This window comes from Chaetodon trifascialis, chromosome 23, assembly GCF_039877785.1.
Source record: "Chaetodon trifascialis isolate fChaTrf1 chromosome 23, fChaTrf1.hap1, whole genome shotgun sequence".
NCBI lineage: Eukaryota > Metazoa > Chordata > Actinopteri > Chaetodontiformes > Chaetodontidae > Chaetodon > Chaetodon trifascialis.
In genome coordinates this window covers 8164171-8187033 of record NC_092078.1, presented here as the reverse complement: position 1 = coordinate 8187033, position 22863 = coordinate 8164171, and the positions used below count along the sequence as shown (strand labels likewise).

The 22863-nt window shown below is 41.2% G+C and overlaps 2 protein-coding genes across 2 annotated transcripts; one reads left to right on the top strand and one right to left on the bottom strand.

The window, feature by feature from the left end:
* The first annotated feature begins 4463 nt into the window (after window positions 1–4463).
* On the top strand, window positions 4464–10098 carry LOC139351791 (uncharacterized). The gene is made up of 6 exons (XM_070993794.1): window positions 4464–4527; window positions 4607–4657; window positions 4778–4984; window positions 5514–5705; window positions 9458–9601; window positions 9896–10098. The coding sequence occupies exons 1-6, from the start codon at window positions 4464–4466 to the stop codon at window positions 10096–10098; spliced, it is 861 nt and encodes a 286-aa protein (XP_070849895.1).
* A 5998-nt stretch (window positions 10099–16096) lies between these two features.
* On the bottom strand, window positions 16097–22407 carry pcolceb (procollagen C-endopeptidase enhancer b). The gene is made up of 9 exons (XM_070992770.1): window positions 22306–22407; window positions 20820–20928; window positions 19092–19350; window positions 18728–18852; window positions 17841–17977; window positions 17033–17700; window positions 16839–16919; window positions 16574–16744; window positions 16097–16247 (listed from the first exon to the last, which is right to left on the bottom strand). Exons 1-9 carry the CDS (start codon window positions 22389–22391, stop codon window positions 16117–16119), a joined length of 1767 nt encoding a protein of 588 aa, XP_070848871.1. The 5' UTR covers window positions 22392–22407; the 3' UTR covers window positions 16097–16116.
* Window positions 22408–22863: the final 456 nt, after the last annotated feature.

Sequence of the window (22863 nt, the reverse complement as noted above, 5' to 3'; positions counted from 1 at the left end):
AAATCTAGAAGGAAAGGAAAAACACAAAAAACACGAAGGCAATTTTTTAAATGAAGTTGAAAGAAAAAACCCTCTGAAACTGATCATCCAAACATCAGCTAGAAAAATTACATTGCCCAACTTTCTGGCAGTCTAGCAAGATTTGAATGTGGCAACCAAGGTCATTTCCATTTTGTCATCAATGACTTTGAGGAAGTAATAAGAAGTCCAGCAATTGATATCAGAAAGGCAGGTCGTAAATTGGGTGAGGCTGGTATGATAAGTGGATTTCAATGAGACATATAACTGGGTGTCATCAGCGTAACAGCGGTACGGTACATCAGCGGGGCATCGTCCTCTTTCTCTTTCTCTTAAATCCACTTTGAAAAGGTTTCATATTGGCAGCGGCTGTCCATCTCTGATCATAACTCGAACTACTACGTCATTCGATGCGGTGCACGGTAGAATAATCCAGAATTACATGTAGAAAGATTCATTTCAAATGTATGTTATTGGAAAACAGTCTTTAAAGCTGTTACGGCTGCCACCGTTTTTGGGAGTATTTGTGTCTGTTTGTGTGTGTGTGTTCCTGTGTCTTGCATGTGTCTGAATGGTCACAGGTGAAGGGGTGTGGAAACTGGACTCCTCCTTCTAGTCAGCTGCTGCCCAATTGCCTGCAAGCTGTCATTTCCTACCGGTACAAGAGATGTCTCAGCCTGGCAGTCTGCGGCTGGCATCTTTGGTGACCAGTCCTCGGCACAGGAGAGAGCCACTTAGTTGTGTGACAGATTTGTCAAAGTTCTGTTTTTGGTATGTTGGCAACCAGACTCGAATTGAGCTAAGTTTAGACGGGGACTGATTTTTCCATACAGTTAGTTTTGTTTGTTAGCTTTCACTAGGCTTAGGGGTGCTATTTCATTTTGTACTTTTTGAATCTCATTTTCACCTTTTACTGGAGGCCTCATTTAGGAGGGTTTTTATTTCCATTTTGTTTTGAGTGTGGGATTTAGGTAAGCTCTTCCTTTTGAGTTCTCTTTTAGTTATAGTTAGTTAAGCTCTCATTTTAGGAGAGTTCTCTTTTGGTTTTGATTATTTCATTTGTTTGAAAAGCACCTACTCGCTCTTTTCGTTGTCTTGGCCTTTTGCGAATTAAAACAATTTAAAGCACTTTGATTAAAATAAATAGAGTCTTTTCAACCGATTCCACCAGTTGTTTTTTGTTACTTCTCTACCCCTAGTGAGCTGGGTCATAACAAAAGCCAACCAGCCCCTGAAACGAGTGAGTGGTGTGTCTTTTATATATTTTTTTCTTCACACAAAAGCACTGGTGTAGATAATAAAATTAATGATGTCATTAAAAATGTCATATCAGTTTATCTATGTTGTTGAAAACATTTTGTTATTATTGAAGAATAAACATACATATCACAATCTGAGTCAATTTATTTAGTTTTCTGGATGGTTTAAATTATTGAAGTAAGTATTATAGCACTTATTTGAAATGTGGTGCTGCATCAAATTCAAAGTAAGCAGATATGTACAGAAATTAATGAAGCCGCTGAGGTCAAACATTAAATATATTGTCTTTGTACTGTATTCAATTGAGAATATATCAAAAACGATCAGCAAATTATCACATTATGTTTCATTTACTGTGTGTTTTGCACAGGGGTTTTTTGTGATCATGGTTGGAAGTCAAAATGCTGCGTAGCCACAGCTGCATGTGTCCGCAGTGAATGCCACACCAATGTAAACTATACAAAGTTCAGATAAAAGACAAAGGCTCATTTAAGCTTCTTCTGTTCTCCTTTGGCAGCATTTTTTTAAATCCCTAGCCTGTTTTATTTGTGCTGCGGTTGAAACTGAAGGATGTCAAACCACCATTACTTGTGTTCGAAGTGTGGTTGAAGCATTCCGTGTTTTTGTTTGTGCATCTATTCGACCTGCAGCTTAGGTTTTCGTTTTCACTGTCTTCATTTCCTTTCCTGTGGCTTGTTTGATTGTAATAAGCGTCTGTGTTTAAATAATCAATGCATTTCTCAGCTCTGCAAAAAAGAGATTGCTGTTTCAAGATACACAATACACAATGGCACCAGAGCCACAAAACCTAACAATACAGCATCCCTAATATAAAGCATGGAGGGGGATTCTTGATGCATTTGGAGGGTGTGAGCTCAGTCAGTTGAAGGAAAGATGAATACATCATGTCTTAAGAAAATACTTGAGAACATATTGCTTTCATTTGTCTCGAAGCTGCACATGGGGAGTACTTTCCAACATGACAATGATCCAAAACACAAGGCCAAGTTGACCCTTCAGTGGCTAAAAACTCATTTCCATGTCACTCCATGACCTTCAGTGAAGTGAAGGTCATCACATTGACCTTAATATCACTGAAAGAAATGTGTTTTGATGGATTAGTATAATGAAGAAAGGCACACCGTCATCAGCTGCAACATTAAAGAATGCACAAATTAATTTATTAATAATTATAAAACTAAAATCTACATTATTATTATTATCAAATTATTATTCTGAAATGGGCCATTCTTCAAAAAAAGTCTACGACTTTAACTTGGAACAGAGGATTTCGACACTGTATATTGCTTTTACTGAAATCACATATTTGAGTACTTCTGGAACCAGTTACCTTTCCAATCAACTGAACGCATGCACATCTCTCTGGGCATGAGCGCTCTGGAGAGGTGGAGGTTTGGCATCCAACAAAGTGCAGCGATCAGCAGCTCAGAGCCACATCAGCACACAGAGGGAAGGTAAACACACCCACACACTCACTGTTCTATTTGTGCTGCTGTCGCCTTGTGTTTGAAGTGTGGTTGAAGCGTTACATGTTTTTCTATTTGACCTGCAGCTTCAATTTGCTGTTAGGCTCTTGTGTCTAAAACACTTTCTAAAATACTAAAATTGTGTGAAAACGTAAGTTTGTGTGGAAGCTGAAATCTGAAGATGAAGCTCCTTGTGACATCACAGGAAATGACCTCAGTGTGGACATGAGCTTTAGCAGTTAACGTCCCCAAAAAACTTCTTCTCAGATTATTTCATTTTTGGTCAGGAAAAATAGACACTTTAATCATCTTGTGACCTTTGTGCGGTGCAGTCACTTTAGACACATGAGGATGATGGACCCATGTTGAATTTTATCATGAACAGCGAGTGAAGAAATCTACATTTTTAGCTGTAATATTTAATTACTGCTGATACTTTTTACTCCCACTCTATTTCAACTCAGTCTTTTACTTGTTACTCAACTGCATTTGTTTGATAACTTAAATTACTTTGCAGATTCAGATTAGTGATACAAAATGTCAGGGTCACCATCATCAGCTGCAACATTAAAGTAATGTACATCTTAATGCATCAATAGTACAAAACACTATATTTTATTATTGTCTATGTCATAACACGTGCAATTCCATTTCAGGGCAATATTCTTTTATATAAAGGAAATATTTTAATACTCTTTTGTGTGTGTGTATATATATATAGTCAATTTTGTATCCTCTTTATTGTCTAGTTGCTCTTTTTCTATGTCTCCTTTTTCTTCTAGCTATTATGACTAACAAATTAATTTCCCTGTCATGGGATCAATACAGATTTATCTTATCTTATTAATTTTAATACAGTAATATGACACACATTATTCTGAAATCGGCCATTCTTCAAAATTAACCTTGGAACAGAGTATTTCTACACTTTGCTATCACTACTTTGACTGAAATAAAAGATTTGAGTACTTTTGGCACCAGTTCCCTTTCCAATCAGCTGGCATGTGAACGCCTCTCTGGGCATGCGTGCTCTGGGGAGGTGGAGGTTTGGCGTGCAATAAGGCGCGGCGGTCAGCAGCTCAGAGTCACAGCAGCACACAGAGGGAAGGTAAACACACTCACAGGTAAGTGTGGGAGACTTTACCCACCTTACATTCCTACGTTAATACTAACCAGAGAGTTTGTGTGGTTATATTTAGAGATGAAACTCATTATCATACAGTGTGTTGCCGATGACCTTTAGCAAACTGTAAAATAAAAAGCTGTGGTTTAATGTTATCAGCTCTGATTTGACAGCATTTATTTAGCTTGTGGGCAAGGTTTTGTTCTGATGTGATTCTCATAACTGAATTTGGAAATGCTGATGCCTATTATTATTATTATTACTATTATTATTCGTAGTAGTAGTAGTATGATTATTTTCTCATTGTTTTATTAGCTGGTATTATGTGTAAGGTTAAGGCTGAACTTCAGTGTAGTTGATGTTGATGGTCATGTTGCCAAAGTGATGCTCCAGTTTGTTCTTGAACTTCCGTTTTGCTTTATGAAGCTTGTTTTTTATGTTGCAGTTTGTCATCCTGAGACCAGCCCAGTCTTTGATCCTGAAAGCTGTAGGCTTCTCTCACAGATAATTTAAGTTGCGTCTGTCTCAGTTTTTCCTTTGCAGGTTGGAATCATTGTGACTTTTACTTTACCACAATGTCAAACATATGGATTGTTGAACGTGTCCGCAACTTTCCTCAACCCCCATTACCGGGGCTAGGTGAGATCAGCTGTCATACTTTGATTTTGCTCAGAAAAGTCTCTGTGCTGTCATCTGAATATATTCTTTCTTCTTGCAGTCCTTTCAAAGGTGGTTCTTTGTGTGATACCAATTGCTGAAATTGCAATTGGTGAGTGAGTGATGCATGTTTTTTTGTTTTTTGACGTACAGTTTTCAAACGCTATTTCTTCAATCTTGTGAAAATACGGCACGACTGATCTCCCGTCGTCACACCCCGTGTGTCCAACAGGTTCAGTGTATCTGCATGACTGTCCGCGGCAGCGCTTCATCCCCATCTATCTGATAGTGGTGGGAGTCTTTAGCCTGGTGCTGGTGCTGTTCTCCTGCCTTCCCTGCACCTATGAGGCCGAGGACGACCCCTTTAGCCGGCACAGTCAAGCCCTCATGTTCTGGAACTCAATGATATCTTTCTTTCTTTTCTGCTGGTTTATTGCTGGTGAGTTCAAACAGGAGCAGACTGACGAATGAGCCCACAAAAGGGAAGTGTGACCAAAGACAGTGCGAGTAACATTCAACCTATTTGATATTAAACCACAGCCAAGGGAAATACTTTTATTGTTTATGGTTGGCAGGAGGTTTTGTGTGTTGGGCCATCTCAAACAGATATCTGGCCAACAGTCAAACTACGATTAAATATTAACGCCTCTCATTATAACGCAACACTGTTCAATAGCACCACACCTCCAACGTAATCATGCAGTTCAATCAACACCAAAATCAGTTTGAATAAAAACTGATCGTAGTAAGCTCAATGAAGGCAGCATGTATTGTTGGACTGTTGTATTAGACTGTATTAGTTTCAGCTAGGTGCACCTAATAAACCAACCAAACTTAGATTTCAGGCCATGTGATGTTAAGTTTCTCTGGAGACCTTAATCTAACTGAGAACAACAGACTGATTTTGACACAACTGTTGTTCTTTCTTGACTGAATCTGATCTGTTCTCGGGTTTCTTGTCTGTCTAGGTAATGTGTGGACTTACTCGATTTACCAGCCCAACTACAACAAGACCACAACAGATGTGCATCCCTACTGCAACAGGACACTGTACCTCTTTTCCTTCTGGACCATGACCGTGGTCTACATCCTCATGGCTATTTCCCTGGTGTGCAGCATCATTTACTCAATCTACTTCTGCGCGACTGGTCAAACCAATGGTGATGACAATGTCTAGAGATGAAGGACTGAGAATGCAGGGTGCATCTGACGAGGCTGCACATGATTGGTTTACTGCTAATGCTGTTCGTCTTTCTGCTACACATGTACCAAAGCCCAAGTTGCATTTTTCTATTGTACCTTAACCAATATGAAATACAATAGCAGCATTTATAAACTTGATTTATATACACTTCTTTATGTTCTTCTTCATGTTAAAGTGTTTCACTAGAAGATTGAAAAAGTAATACTGAAATCAAATAAAGCTCACACAGAGATTTAAAAGCAGTGATAGATTTAAAAAGCTGAATCTAAATAGTTAAGTCATTCCAGATTTTGGGGGTCCAGACTGCAATTCCTTGAACTCTAGCAGCAGCATTTTGTACCAACTGAAGGCAATATATATATATTTATATATATACGTATATAATACCTGAAGAGGGCATTACAGAAATCTAGAAGGAAAGGAAAAACACAAAAAGAAAAAACCCTCTGAAACTGATCATCCAAACATCAGCTAGAAAAATTACATTGCCCAACTTTCTGGCAGTCTAGCAAGATTTGAGTGTGGCAACCAAGGTCATTTCCATTTTGTCATCAATGACTTTGAGGAAGTAATAAGAAGTCCAGCAATTGATATCAGAAAGGCAGGTCGTAAATTGGGCGAGGCTGGTATGATAAGTGGATTTCAATGAGACATATAACTGGGTGTCATCAGCATAACAGCGGTATGGTGCATCAGTGGGGCATCGTCCTCTTTCTCTTTCTCTTAAATCCACTTCGAAAAGGTTTCATATTGGCAGCGGCTGTCCATCTCTGATCATAACTCGAACTACTACGTTATTCGATGCGGTGCACGGTAGAATAATCCAGAATTACATGTAGAAAGATTCATTTCAAATGTATGTTTTTGGAAACAGTCTTTAAAGCCAACCAGCCCCTGAAATGAGTGAGTGGTGTGTCTTTTATATATTTTTTCTTCACGCAAAAGCACTGGTGTAGATAATAAAATTAATGATGTCATTAAAATTGTCATATCAGTTTATCTATGTTGTTGAAAACATTTTGTTATTATTGAAGAATAAACATACATATCACAATCTGAGTCAATTTATTTAGTTTTCTGGATGGTTTAAACTATTGAGGTAAGTATTATAGCACTTATTTGAAATGTGGTGCTGCATCAAATTCAAAGTAAGCAGATATGTACAGAAATTAATGAAGCCAGTGAGGTCAAACATTAAATATATTGTCTTTGTACTTTTTTTTCAATTGAGAATATGTCAAAAAGGATCAGCAAATTATCACATTATGTTTCATTTACTGTGTGTTTTGCACAGGGGTTTTTATGATCATGGTTGGAAGTCAAAATGCTGCGTAGCCACAGCTGCATGTGTCCGCAGTGAATGCCACACCAATGTAAACTATACAAAGTTCAGATAAAAGACAAAGGCTCCTTTAAGCTTCATCTGTTCTCCTTTGGCAGCATTTTTTTTAAATCCCTAGCCTGTTTTATTTGTGCTGCTGTTGAAAGTGAAGGATGTCAAACCACCATTACTTGTGTTTGAAGTGTGGTTGAAGCATTCTGTGTTTTTGTTTGTGCATCTATTCGACCTGCAGCTTAAGTTTACCTTTTCACTCTCTTCATTTCCTTTCCTGTGGCTTGTTTGATTGTAATTAGTGTCTGTGTTTAAATAGTCAATGGGTTTTTCAGCTCTGTAGAAAAGAGATTGCTGTTTCAAGATGCACAATAAGGAGGTACTTGAACAAAAATGAGATGTGTGGTTGAGAGACCAGAAAAAAGCCATTCGTGCACCAGAGCCACAAAACCTCAACCTCATGTCATATGGAGTGATGAGACCAAAATTGAATCATAAACGATTTGTTTGGAGAGGAGTGAGCAAGACCGATATTGGACAATACAGCATCCCTAATATGATGCATTTGGAGGGTGTGAGCTGCAGCAGCATGAGGAATTCAGTCAATCGATGGAATGATGAATGCATCATGTCAGAAGAAAATACTGGAGAACAATTTGCATTCATTTGTCTCGAAGCTGCACATGGGGAGTACTTTCCAACATGACAATGATCCAAAACACAAGGCCAAGTTGACCCTTCAGTTTCCATGTCACTCCATGACCTTCAGTAGAGTGAAGGTCATCACACTGACTTTAATATCACTGAAAGAAATGTGTTTTGATGGATCAGTATAATGAAGAAAGGCACACCGTCATCAGCTGCAACATTAAAGAATGCACAAATTAATTTGTTAATGATCATAAAACTAGAATCTACACTATTATTACCAAATTATTATTCTGAAACAGGCCATTCTGCAAAATAAGTCTACAACTTTAACTTGGAACAGAGGATGTCAACACTGTCGTATTGCTTTTACTGAAATCACACATTTGAGTGCTTTTGGAACCAGTTACCTTTCCAATCAACTGAACGCATGCACATCTCTCTGGGCATGAGCGCTCTGGAGAGGTGGAGGTTTGGCATTCAACAAAGCACAGCGATCAGCAGCTCAGAGCCACATCAGCACACAGAGGGAAGGTTAAACACACTCACAGGTAAGCGTGGAAGGACTTTAACAGACTTTGTGTGCTTATATCTGTCGATGAAACTCATTATCAGACACCAGAGGTTAATTTTATGTCTGTGTGTTACTGGGCAGGGAGCCTTTAGCAAACCATAGATTTAAAGGTGAGGTCGCAGTTTAACATTATCTGCTCTGGTGTGACAGCAGTTGTGCGAGTAAGGTTTTGTTCCAGTTTAATACATGTGTGTTGTATTGTTCCATATTGTAGCGACAGCCCTCATTTCCCATCATGCTTGTTGATGGACAAAGTAGTTTGTTACTTTCTGTGCTGGTTTGTAATTTTAACCATTCGTGAGGTGTCTGTTACATTTCTTGACCCCCGCTGTATTTTGAGATATTATGAGCATGCTGCTGAGTCGTGATGTGGCAGATGTAAAACATAGAAAGAAAATCTGGGGACTGTGCAAAGTGCTCAGTCCATTTGTCTTAACCTGTTGCAGGTTTTTAATGACTTTTAAGTGCTTTGTGTAATTTGAACTCACCTTATGAATCATTCAAAATGGCACTAAACCAATTTTTGGTTTCAGCTTCACGTGTTAATTAAAATAAAACTGACTGTTGTTCAGGACTGATTACTATGCTGATTAATCATTTGTCTATAAAATGCCAGAAAACAGTTAAAACGGCCATTTCCCCACAACCGAACACATTTATGACATATTTGCTTGAAAAATGACTCAAAAAATTAATGAATTGTTGAAATAGTTGCTGATAAATTCCGTTCACACTTCTTCCTCTTGTCTTCTGGCTGACTTGTAAAATGTAGACAATTTTTCACTTCTGTCTCAGTTATTCCTTTGTAGGTTAGAGTCGTTGTTACTGACAATGTCAACCGTATGGCTTCTTCGACGTTCTCGCAACCTTCCTCAACCCTCATTAACAATACTAGGTGAGATCAACAGACAATCGGTATCAGATGCGTCCCTGTCACACTTTTTGCTCAGAAAAGAGGCTGTAAGTCATCTAAATATATTCTTCCCTCCTGTAGTACTTTCAAAGGTGGTTCTTTGTGTGCTGCCCATTGCTGACATTGCAATTGGTGAGTGAGTGATGCACATATTCAGGCATTTTTTGGTGCACAAATTATTTCCTCAATCTTGTGAAAATACGCCTTATCTCCTGTTGTCACACCCTGTGAGTCCAACAGGTTCGGTGTATCTGCATGACTGTCCGCAACAGAGCCACATCCCCATCTATCTGATAGTGCTGGGAGTCTTTAGCCTGGTGCTGGTGCTGTCCTCCTGCCTGCCGTGTGCCGATGGGGCCAGAGACGGTGCCTCCAACCTGCTCAGTAAAATCTGCATAGTCTGGAACTCACTGATAAGTTTCTTTCTCTTCTGCTGGTTCATTGCTGGTGAGTATAAACAGCAGCAAATGAGACCACTAAATGGAAGCGTGACCAAAGATAGTGCAAGTGATATTTGGCCTACGATTAAATATCAACACCTCTGATTATAACGCAATACTGTTCAACAGCACCGCACCTCCAACGTAATCTTGCAAATGAAGTCTTGTCTTTGTTTCAGCCATCATTGGTATAAAGCCAGAATCTGTGACTGTGGATGTGAATCTTTTTTTTGTCCAGGTCATGTGTGGGTTTACTCTATTTACCAGCCCTTCAATACAGCTTTGGAGCCCTCCTGTAACATGACACTGTACCTGTTTTCCTTCTGGACCATCATTGTAGTCTACATCCTCCTGGGCATTTCCCTGCTGGCCAGCTGCTTTTACCTCGTCTATTTGCGCACGTCTGTCCAAGCTAACGCCAACGCAAACAACGCTGTCTAGAGACAAACGAATGAGGACGCAGGATGCATCTCATTACAACTACTACTGATAATAATAATAAAAAACTTTTATATTCCACTTTTCTTAACAGTGTTACAAAGTTCTTCACAATTGGTTAAAAGAATAATTATAAAACAAAATAAAAGAGAGATAACACACACACACACACACACACACACACACACACACACACACACACACCAGTCCAGCAAGAACTGGGTTTTGGTAAAAAAGATCACCTCTGTTTTATCATCATTGAGTTTGTGGAAATCTTAAGAGCTTCAGCAACTGATATCAGAAAAGCAGGCCTGCTACAATTAATGGATTTTAATGGGGCATGTAACAGGGTGTCGCTAGGATAACAGTGGTACTGTATGTTTAAAAATGACCTAACTCATGGCAGCATCTGAATGTAGAACAGTAATGGACCCAGGTTTGATTCTTGAGTAGTGTATTTTGTCATCTGAAGAATCAATTAAAAGAGAAAAGCAAGCAGACATGTGGGAACTGTGTCAGAACAGCAAATGTGTTTCTGTTAAGCAGCCAGCTTAGCTCAGGATGTTGTTAAAAACTGTCTTTCCAATGAAGAAAGTTGTCTCTCCATGAGCCAATTAATCATTACATCATCTTGATTTTCTGTCTACGTTTTCTGTCTGAAAATGACACAGCTAAAATGCCATGTGACCTCCACAACCAGATAGAGAACTGGCCAACATGCTAGCTCCAGACAATACACCTAAACAGAGCCCAATAATGTATACATCAGTTACACAGAATGGGATCCAACACAAGTAAATATAACACATGACACTCTGCCTCTCCTCTAGCTGTCGCCCCTAATTCCCGCATTAGTCACCCACTGTATACATCAGGGGCTGCACGGTGGCGCAGCAGGTAGTGCGGGTGCCTCACAGCAAGAAGGTTGCCGGTTCGATCCCCGGGTCAGGCGGGGCCTTTCTGTGTGAAGTTTGCATGTTCTTCCCGTGCATGCGTGGGTTCTCTCCGGGTACTCCGGCTTCCTCCCACAGACCAAAAACATGCTCATTAGGTTAATTGATGACTCTAAATTGTCCGTAGGTGTGAGTGTGAGTGTGAATGTTTGTCTGTCTTTGCATGTGGCCCTGCAATCGGCTGGCGACCGGTTCAGGGTGTACCCCGCCTCTCGCCCATTGTAGCTGGGATAGGCTCCAGCCCCCCGCAACCCCGAAAGGGATAGGCGGTATAGATAATGGATGGATAATGGATGTATACATCAGCCTTTGCCATATCATCCATTGTGGAGCACAACCTTAACCCAGCCACAATTATCCTTATCTGCCTTCTCTTTGTTTCTTCCTGCCTGATTTTCTTTGTTCTTGGTTTTGTTTGCCTTCGCTGATTCACTGCCTGTTATCAAGCTCTACATGTAAGATCACCCAAGGCAAACTTCTTTTTCACCTCAACTGCTCCTTGTGGTCAGTCTTGCAGTTGAATCCTAAGATCTGGGTTCAGAGACCTTAAACATAATAACAAAACTAAATATCTGGATCCTTTTCTCTTCTTTCAGTCCCACTGGGGCTTCAGACAAAGAGGAAGAATATTATTTGATGATATGATTATATGACCCAAAAAAGTTTAAATTGACTAAAGACAACGATCGAACAGATCTAATATCAAATACTCTGCTTGTCTTCCTTCAATATATTTTGAAGTGAATTATGCGTGACCTGTTGCTAAGTGAGCAGTAGGTGAGTGATTGGTACACTCACTGTCACAATGGTGTATTTGTGTTATTTGTATCTAAAGCAACTTTTGAAATATCACACAACCATAAGTGCGGGTTGTAATCACTGCCAATAATATAAAGTACACTTATTAATAGATAAGGCAGGTGAAGTGATACACAGCTTGGACTTTGTCCTTTGGGAGTAATGTACCGATATGATTGCTCCACGCACCCTGACACCCCTGTTGACCTTTTGGTTCACTAAGCCTAAGTTTACACATAGCAGGGTATTTTGGAAAACGGATATTTTGGTATTCAGTATTCAGTCGCATGTTGTGACGTTTCAGAACCTAAAACGCTGTTTAACCCAGTTTACACACCGACAAATAACCGGCGTTTTCAGAAATCTCCACTTTGGCCGGAGTTTTTAAAAATGATCGTTTTCCGTGAAAAAAACTCGCCTGAAAACATATGCGTTTTCCTTAAGTGTAAACAGGGTCTAAAGTACCATGAGATGGAGACAAAAACAGAGCTTAATGAAGTGTGAATATTGGACTAACATTCATCTGGTGGCCAGAAACATGACTCCAAATGAATGCTAAAGTTTCCCAACTTAAAGCTAACAAACTAAAATCAGTAATTGTGAACGCAAATGTTACACAGCTGGTTGAAATTAGGGGTTCGAGCTTGTTGACTGATATGGTATGGAGGCAAGTATAGCAGTTGGTTTCAAATCCAGCCACTGTCTGTGTCTGTGTTGTTGGGGTGGTACTCCTCTGATTACTGTTCAGCTTACACACCTGCTCCAAGCCACTCACCTGCAACCGATCAAGTCGTCAACCCTGCAGTATATAGGTCCTGTGTCTTCAGTTGTTTGCCAGTGTGGTGCTAACGCCAACACTATGCTTAAAATCTCTTGTTTACCTGAACCCTGATTTACTCTGTTTCCTTGTGCTTTATTTTCTTCCTCTTCCTCAGTCAGCACTGCACCAGTCTGCCTTCCTGCCTGTCTGGTCCTGCTATCCAGACCTTCATTTCTTAATCTTATCAATAAGACATGTTTTTGGGTCTGAAAATTAACACCACCTCAAAGCACTTTGAAATAATAATAAAAAAAATCTAATTTATTTGGTCCTAATTGGCCTGTTATTGTTTAATATTTTCACTTTCTGACAAAATGAAGGTTATCTTTATCCACCAATTTCAGTGTGAACAGACCTCTGTTGTGAGTGCTCAGTACAAAACTCCCTCAGGATCCCAGGAAATACAAATACTCAGTTTATACAACAGGTGGCCAACGAAAATAAAGCCAAGTGCTGCCTATTGTGTCAACATTTTATTGATGGGACAGACTGAGGGTCCATTTCAGGCTGGACACTGAAATGGTCCAACATGGTGGTCTGGCTGATGGCAGCAGTTCATGATGTGGCATCTACATCTGAAGACATCCACTCTTTGCAAAGTCGAAGGAGAGTTTTGTCTCCTCAGTCACTTCAGTCAACCAGAGGCTCATGAACTACATCACACAGAGGTCGTTTCAGGTCTTCTGAAGTGATTGACTTCATCTGGGTGTCCATGGGAGGATCACTTCACATGACAAGTCAGACTGTTCAGTGGTAATCAACACACCACACAAAAAGAAAAATATACATTAAGAACATTTCTCCTGATTTATTCCCCTTAGCAGCTTTAAGTTTGGGGGAAAAAAACATCTAATCCATGCTGTCTGAACGTATCATGTACACTCAGCTCGTGTTACTGACTGATAAACTGTTTAGTTCACGGTGAAAACCAGCTTTGTCTTCATGCACTGCAATGATGTTAACCGGCCACCAGATGTCCCCCTAAATCACGACCCTCACAACACTGCGACAGATACAGGCTTTAAACACAACAGCAGTTGGTGTGCGACTTTCTTAAACAAAGCTTTATCTATTTGCGACCTCTTCTCATCGACTTTTTCTTTCCAGACTGTTTTATTTTGTTTATTTTAATGATTTTTTTTTACATTTTTTTTAAATTTGTGTTGACTGTGCACAAATATCAGAAATTGTGTGTGTGTGTGTGTGTGTGTGTGTGTGTGTGTGTGTGTGTGTGTGTGTGTGTGTGTGTGTGTGTGTGTGTGTGTGTGTGTGTGTGAGAGAGACCAACATGATGTGACAAATGAGAGCGGTGATTTTTAGGATACTAAAAACGAACTAGTCACCACCAGCTGAGGTCAAACTGAAGGAAAGGAGGCACTTCTTCCAAACACCGACGTATATTTCTATGGAGCAGAAACTCCCTAAATTTACGTGGCAGCTTGTGAGTTTTGTCTCTGTTTTCTCGCTTGAGGCTTCTGCACTCAGAATTGTCGCCTGAGCTGAAATGCACTGTATTAATTTAACTGAAGCAGGTTTAAAGTGGTAAACATGTCAGTGCAGTAAACTGGTCTGACTGTCTGCAACAAGATGTGGACACAAGCACCTGCCAGCAGCTGGTGCCAGACGCCCTCAACAGACTATTGGCCAGATGGCTGTGTGCAGCTCCACCAATGAAACGCTGTGAATCCACATTAATAGCTGACCAGTCAGAGAGAACCACATTTTTAAAGCAGCTGCAGTGTGAATCTGTTTGTTAAATGCAAGCATCATCACAAGAGACACAAAGCTGTCAAAGCATGTAGAATCAAATGTTCTGTCGTTTGTTTGCTTGTTTTGCACTTCATGTTGATATAAAAACATGAGTTAAAGAAGATCTGATGCTGCAATATAAATGAATGTTACACTGACAGATTTCTGCAGCTCTGTGCAGCGGCACAAAAGTCAAATGGCTGAGTCTCATGACTCCACTGCTGTTTCTAGCTCAGACAAGCCAAGCCCAAGTTACAGCACCGACCAATGGCAGAGAGCCGTGATGTGCCACCGACTGGAGAGGAAAGTGGGATATTTACATGAGGAGGGGTGCACAGGATATTTTGAAAAGGGTGGCCAAGTGGTGCCACTGCAAAGCACTGGGGATTGATGTAATATACAGGGTTTTTTTTAAGTTCTTCATATGTCTATTCATGTCACATTTTAGACTCATGATGAACTGGTGTAATGAACTGGTGTAATAAATGTACTTTATGCTGTGTTCATTGTCGTGTAATTTTTGTTTTGTGAAATAATTTACACTTTGCTTTGTGTTTAAGTGCATTCTGTCGTAATAACTCTACTGCCATTTAAGATAAGTTGTATTATTGTGGTAATGGTTATTTACACGCTGGCATGTGCCCCACATCTGCACTGTTTACAGCCACTCAACAACCACACTGTTGGCCGTGTGTCTTCGGGCGGGCAATGTGTGGATCTAATCTATGAAACCAACTACAATAAGACAATCACAGATGTGGATCCTTACTGCAACAAGATGCTCTACATGTTTGCCTTCTTTGACCTACACCATGATGGGTCTGATCATTTTCCGCTTCTGCTGGGGTAGCTGTTGTGCCATCATTTGAATGCCGAATGAGATTATGACACCAATATAACAACCTAAAAAAAACTTAATGAAAGACCACACTGGTGGTGGATGGTAGATTTAATCTGTTTCATGTTTGTTTTCATGTTGGTATAAAAAAACACAGTGTAATATAATAATAGCATTCTGCCTGGAGTGCATCATCTCATAGTCTACCTTGAAAGCCACAGCTGTCCTTCAGGTTATAGTAATATCATCAAAGTAAAGTCAAATTTCATTATGTGATATCAAAAGAAAAAATACTTCAAGCACCAACATCATATGGTTTATTTGAGATCCATCTTTATCACAGAGGTATTATAATTTACATACAAAATACAAAATATAATAGAGCTGTATGTTTACTCTTATTTTCAAGACAGTATTTTACAACCCTGATTCCAAAAACGTTGAGACACTGTGTAAAACATAAACCCCATGTGATCATTTGACATATATTCAATTGAAAACAGTACAAAGACAATATATTTAATGTTTGACCTCATCAGCTTCATTGATTTTTGTAAATATATGCTTTATTCTGAATTATGTCAGCAACATGTTTGGATGACACACGTGAGACATGATTGGATTAGGATATTACTACAGGAACACTTATCAGTTTGCAAATGATTGCATTCTATTTTTGTTTTCATTTAACACAGCATGCCAGCTTGTTTGGAATCGGGGTTGTATTACGTAAAAAAAAAAAAAAAAAAAAAAAAAAATACGTTTGGCTATTACTTAGAATATTTTCACACTTTATGTTAAGTTACATGTTTTCAGAGAGATAGTCAGGACCATCAATCTGACTGGTGAGCTGAGTTGTGATGTCAGCATGGGGTGCTTGAGAGGTTTGCAAGTGCTTTGGCGTGGATGGCCTTATAGAGCAGCGTGAAGCTGGAGGGGCTGAGAAGGCCATTGCCCTGTGCATCAATGTTTCCCATCAACACGTAGTTTTGGCCTGGATAAGTGAGAAAAAAGTGGTCAGAATATGGTGGGTCATATTCAGGACCAAAAAACATTTTGAAAATGCACAAGATCAAGACAAGAGTTGAGTACCAGTACCACAATGATGCTCTTTTTTATACTATTTATGTAGCAGTCATTATTTATTGCAATAATTACATCCAACAGGACCCAAACAAAGTCACAACTGCACCCCATAGTCTTTTACTTCATACATTACTGCCTGAAATGACTGAGACATTTTGTTTAAATATAGAATCACATCATCTGCATACACTCAGTGATAGACGAAGGCTGTAAATACGGAAAGTTGTACTGTACCTTTGATTAAGCCAGGGCATCTTTTGCACTCAGAGGTGAGTGTGACCGACTTGACTGGCCCTGATTTGGTGATATTCAGGCGCCCTGTCTTGTAGGCCTTGATTAGGAACACTTCAACTGTCGCTGAGCCACTCGGACCAGGGGTCAAAGATGTGACCTTACCAGTGATCACTGACAGAGAGAGAAATATAAGAGCAAAATTAGGATGCAAAAAAAAAAGAGAGGAGGTTTGATGAAGACTAGGGGGGCAGCTGATGTGACTCACCAAAGTCATGAGGGCAGAAGCTGGATTGGAGCGTGCCTGTCCTCTTACAGGCTTGTGTGCACTGTGGGTTTAGTGGTAAAGCTGAAGAAAACACACATTGCAACAAACACAAATAAATGATCAGCACACTGACTTACACTTGCATGAATGCAAACAGCAGGTAGTTGATATTGAAATAAATTAATTCGTCTCACGTTTCTTGTTCACAAGAGGCTTCTTCGTCACTGTATTGCTTACTCCAGGTTTGGGTGTCACACTGGGTTTAGTCTTTGGTGTGACTGTTGCTTTAACTCCAGTCTTAGAGGTTGGCCTTGTTGGTTTAACACTAGGTTTTGAAGTAGGTTTGGTCTTCAGTGCGGGCTTACGTGTGGGTTTAGTCTTAATGCTTGGCTTGAGCGTTGGTTTAATAATCTTAGGTTTGGGTGTAGATTTAGGTTTAAATCCAGGTTTAGGTGTAGGCTTTTTCACAGGTGCTTTAGGCGTGGGTTTAGCTGGCTTGGGCTTAGGCGTGGGCTTAGCTGGCTTGGGTTTAGGCGTGGGCTTGACTGCAGGCTTGACGATAGGTCTGCGTGGTGGAGGTCTCGGTGGTTTCTTCACCAGTGGTCTTTTGGATGGTTTTGGGGTGGGTTTAGGCTGGAGGCTGGGTCTAGGTTTGGGGGTTGGTTTGGTGGGTTTGCTTGGCTTCACGGTTGTTTTTGCTGGCATTGAAGTGGTCTGAGGTCCATAGATGAAGTCTCCTCCAGCGGTTGGCGTCCGAGACCCACGTGGCACACTGGAGTAGTGGGCCATGAAGCCATCTGAGGTCACACTGAGATCAGAGACGAACTGGACAAGGAGCTCGTTCCCGTTTGTCACAATAGTCCTAACGAATGGATGAGGAAAATAGAGAGGACAAAATGTGAGAAGGACAGGGGGAGACATGTGAGTATTCAGCCATGCCATGCCATGTTTTTGAAGAGCAACTTTAAGACACTGACACTAATTTCTACTTAGCTATCTCACCCCGGTGCCCTGTCTCCGCAGAATTTCCCAATCCGCCGTGAGTTATCCCTCTCTCCCCCGTTAAACAGTGCCACATAGTCGTAACGACAGTACGTGTCAGGCTCCAAGTCCAGCTTCTCAAACTTCACCTCAATCACCTGGGGAATAGGTGGCAGTGAACACATAACATTGCTGGCACAAGCTATGAAATTAATGACAGGGAATGAATGGTGTGAGCTGGTTTATTTCCCAGTGCAGTGCAGTGCAGTGGTGGTGAAGAAGAAGGGCCAGAGTTTTGAAATACAGAAGGGCATTTACTCTCTCCCTCGCCCTCGCTTCCTTCCCTCTTTCCTTACGTTCAATCTCTTGGCACACATGAACACACCTTCAGCTCAATGAAGTCTTTCATTTGGCCGCTGTCACACTCGCACACACATATACTACACTCGGAGCCAGAGGTAGAACGTTTCCTTGTGATGGGCCCCTTCACTACTATTTTCACTCCTCCTTCTCCTCCTGCATCAACCAACCTTATTCAACACACCTAGCTGCCTTATAAATAACATCATTTAAGTGAATTTGATCACTTTTTGCATAAAGAAACATAAAGTATAAATATTGTGGATATTTTTCCAGCTGTCTAATGATGAGAAAGTTGTTTGCTGACTGACAACTGAGAGCTGGTAATGCTAGCACACTTTCAACTTAGGTGACTGATGTCATAACTCTGACAAATGATCCATCTTTTCTACCCTTTTCCAAGAAGTCTGTAGTCAACATTCAGCATTAACCTATCGTGTTGTTAAAATTGTACTTTGCTTGAAAAGGAGAAGCTAACATGCTAGGCTAAATAACAAGCTAGGCTAGCAAGACAGTGATGTAAAATGGCCACATTTTTCCACGCTTACGTTACTTGGTTCTACAGAGATGTGCCACGAGCAGCTGATGCCTGCTGGGTAATTAGTGTTGGGCCAGTTGGGCGTCTTGACAGAGCCCTGGGATTTGGTCAGTCGTCCTCCACAGAACTGGTTCTCTGTGGGAATAAAAACAAGACAACAGAGTCAAAAGGAATTAAAATGTTAATACTCAGACTTTAACCTTTTTCAAATACGTCAAAGGGGGATGTGAAATAGCTTTCATAAGCCTGACTGATTGTAGCTTTAACAAATCACCAAAGTATATGTAAGAACATCAGCTGAGGTGACCACAGTGCTGCCATTTAACACAAGATAAAACTGTTTGCCTGGTCTATGTGGGATTACACGTCCACACCTTCCATATGTGGCTTCCCGGCGCTGAAGGAAGCCAGAAAACCTCTTCCTCCAGTGGCGTCGTCTGACACCATCTCTAACATCATGGTGTTGGAGGTGGAGATGAGGGCGCCGGGTCGGAACGTTCCACAGAAACGACCCAGCTTCTGCACCAAGCGGGAGTGACCGTTGTAGACGTCCAGGTAGTCGTACCGACAGGTGGGGTCAGCCTCCATGTCGAAGAGGCGGAAAGCCAGCATGACCACATGACCCTCTGGGACCTGGAAGGGGCCACAGGTGATGCTTTGAGAAAAGACTACAAGAACAAGTAGTTACAGGAGTAAATGTGACAAATTAGCAGTTTAAGTCTCATGTCCCCACAGATTATGTAAAGGATTATTAGCAATATTAATGTAACTGATACTATAATGCTAAATCTCTTTGTACAACCATCCTGCACTCACCAGGTGAAACAAATCAATGGTCAATAAAACACTTTTAAAGGTTTTCATTCCAATAAACCACAATGTAACCATGTGAAGTGAAATGTGAATGTGAATTAATGCTCATTTGTCAGAATCTAAGCTTGTTTAAGAGCATCAGTTACTCAAGATCAATTACTGGCATTGAAAACAGGTGTGCCTTCAGTCCTGTGAAGCAGTGAGCAACAGGGTGGTGTCAAGCTGTGGGAGAAGGGGTGAAAGCTGTCACCTGTAAATGAATTTCTGTTAAAGTTGGTGCATTCAAGAGTGTGATTGTGTGCCCATGAATAAACTGTGATTGTCAGCAGTTACAGGGAGCTTTTAAATGAGTGTTGTGTTTGTTATTTTGTGTTGTTTGGGAACTTTGTAGCAGTCCAGCTCACCCTACGTTCACCTGAGCAGATGGTATGTTCCAGTTCAGACTGAGAAGATAAAAGGCCAGTCAGATGTCTGTGGTAGGAGAGTTGGTGTGAGCTTGCTGTGAGGGTTTGCTTTTTGTTTGGGTTTTATTTCTCCTCCTTTCATCTTAAATGATCTTTCTCTGAAATTTTGGTTACAATCAACTTCTGTTAATAAATACCACCTAAATCTCCACCCCATCCTCCAAAGCTCTTTAGCTTCAATGTTGTAGAGCAAGCTGGGAAAGCTATGTGCAAGTGTTTTGAGTAAAATAGGAGAATGAATGTGCAACACTATTACCCTTTACAGACTGGACAAGGTATCCCAATCAGGATTCACTCTTGTGTAAATTGACATTGTCAATGACAACACTGACTCCATGTAACTGACAGACAATAGTTTCCTCTATCATGAGCAGTAAATTGAGATTTCTGACACTAATGATCATCGTCCTTTTGCCTCATCGCTGACAGCTGTAGAGTCCTCTTGCTGCATGCCCTGCACACCCACACAGGTGTTTTCACTCAATGTGGCTGGTTGTAGGTGACCAGAGCTATAATAGGAAAACCATTAAGCCAGCAAACTCTATATAATAATGAGGATGATAAAGGTGTAATTTGTCCGCCCTAACAGGTGCCACAGTTGAACAGGGGAGTCAGAGAGATGTCTGTACCCCCCCACGCAGTCCTGAGAGGAGGTGAAGAGCTCTAATCAGCCAAAATGATCAGCTGCATGGCTCTGCCATGGTCATGCAGGGCGTTAAGTGCCTTTTCGCTGTGAATGAATGGTGACTTTTGATGATAACAGCCACTCTGGGACACACAGAGTTTGGATTCGATGTGATGGTGTCGTGATTCATAATGACTCACAGTGATGTACCAGACACATTTACTGTTGGGTTTGTAGGAACTGGGGAATCCTTCGCTGGCCACGATGCCCGAGTCTGTGACCAGGTGGCCTCCACAGTGGAAGACGGGCCTGAAAGAAAATCACACAACCACCAATCAACTGCGATACAACATTTAACCTGACGTGGAAGAAAAGGCAGCTTTACTGAGAGTATTGAGGCAGGGCCCTTGCACACACACACACACACACACACACACACACACACACACACACACACACACACACACACACACACACACACACACACACACACACACACACATTTTTACATACACACTGAAAACCACAGTGGCACAGTCTGTCTCTGTTCTTGGAGTCCGGGGAGGTTCCCAGTGAACTGGTCTCCTGGTTTGTGTTTTTTTTTTTTTTTTCATAAAACTTGGTCAAACCAAACCAGGATGACTGTCAACATACAGTATATGCGCTGTGAGGCTTCTGCACACACCGACTGCACCACAAGAAAGAGACGTCAGCAGACGTAACATGTATTTCAGCTGCAGCACTAACAGGCACTTTCAAAGGCTGCACAACTGCCCGGCTCACACATGGAGTTTGGTGACACACACCCACTCTTTCACACTCAGATAAACACGGATCAAAGCAGGCACAGCCTCTACTTTTAATTTTGCAGCATGCGTCAGGCCCCAGACTCGCTAATTTGGATGCTGGCTGCTCTGGCATCTGGTCAGTCGTCTTTCAAACTTGGCTCAGTTTTTGTTGTTTTTGTGGGAAAAGGCCAAATTAATTATTTTTTACATGGTCAGGGCTGTATTTCTGTGACCCTCAATCCATTATAGTCCCTTTTCGCTCTTTAGGCATGTGTGTGGCTGCAGAAATACTATGAGGCCACATTTCAGCCAAAATATCCCAGTGGTGGTGGAGTCCCTCCCTTCTGACCCTCTGGGGCTGAACAGCCCACAGGCATTTGTTTGTCTGTAGTGTTCAATTTACACCCTCTGTGTCATGAAATGGCAATACAGTAGCAGAGCACACACCGAGGTCAAGAAACATCTAAAAATAAAAAAATTCTCAACACCGACTGAGTGAAAAATGTGGATTTAAGAGGGTAAAAGTCTGAAGTTATTGGCAGTTTTGACAAAAATGTCAGACCTGAGGACAAGCTGCTGTATATTTGCCCAGTTGAAATGCTGCATCAATTACAGCATGCTGTCATTTGGTGTGTTTATGGGACGCCAACCACGTCTTCCTAACATTGCAACCTTCTATTTCTCCTGCGCTTTCTGTAATCATAATACTGCGACCAGGAGAGGAAAAAACACAGTAGTTAATCTGGACAGATGTGGGCTTGAAAAGGGTTTGCCACATGTGCACAAGCAGGATGCCGAGAAGAAAACAGATGCACAAGAGGGACATTGATAGAAACTGTAAGCTGGCACACATGCCTGAAGTTAAATATATCTACAGTCTTAAATACATGCAGTTTACCTTGTGTAGTTGGTCTGACTCTGAGCTTCAGTCCATCCCAGTGTCAGAATGACAAGAAGGCACACAGTCCACACCCTGTCCTCCATCCTGCTGTCTTCCGAGATTAGGAAAGACGGGAGAGGAGAAGAAGAGGCAGGAGGAAGGAGGGGGAATCAGCGGAGGGGCGTGGACAGACGCAAGGTTCTCAAGGGGAGGGCAGAGAGGATGGAAGTGATGGGTGAGGAGGAGGTGTGTCGTGGAGAAGAAAGGAAAATGTGAATGAGTGTGATCTTGAGAGGACAGAAGGCTGTTTGACAAGTTAACAGGGAAAACAGCGTTAATTACACTGTACGCTGACCCACGGCCAAAAGCAACGTATGTACAGCTCAGAGTACAGTGCGCTTCTTATGTTCCAGCTCTGTGCTGTTTGACAGGTGGAGTTAATGGAATATATGGAACATGTATGTTTCTGCAGGTGTGCGTGCTGATGGACAGAGTGCCACTGTTGCATGTGTGTATACTGACCTTTACACTTCACCGCCAGCGACAAGCCGGCCTTTTGTTAGCCATGCTAGTGGC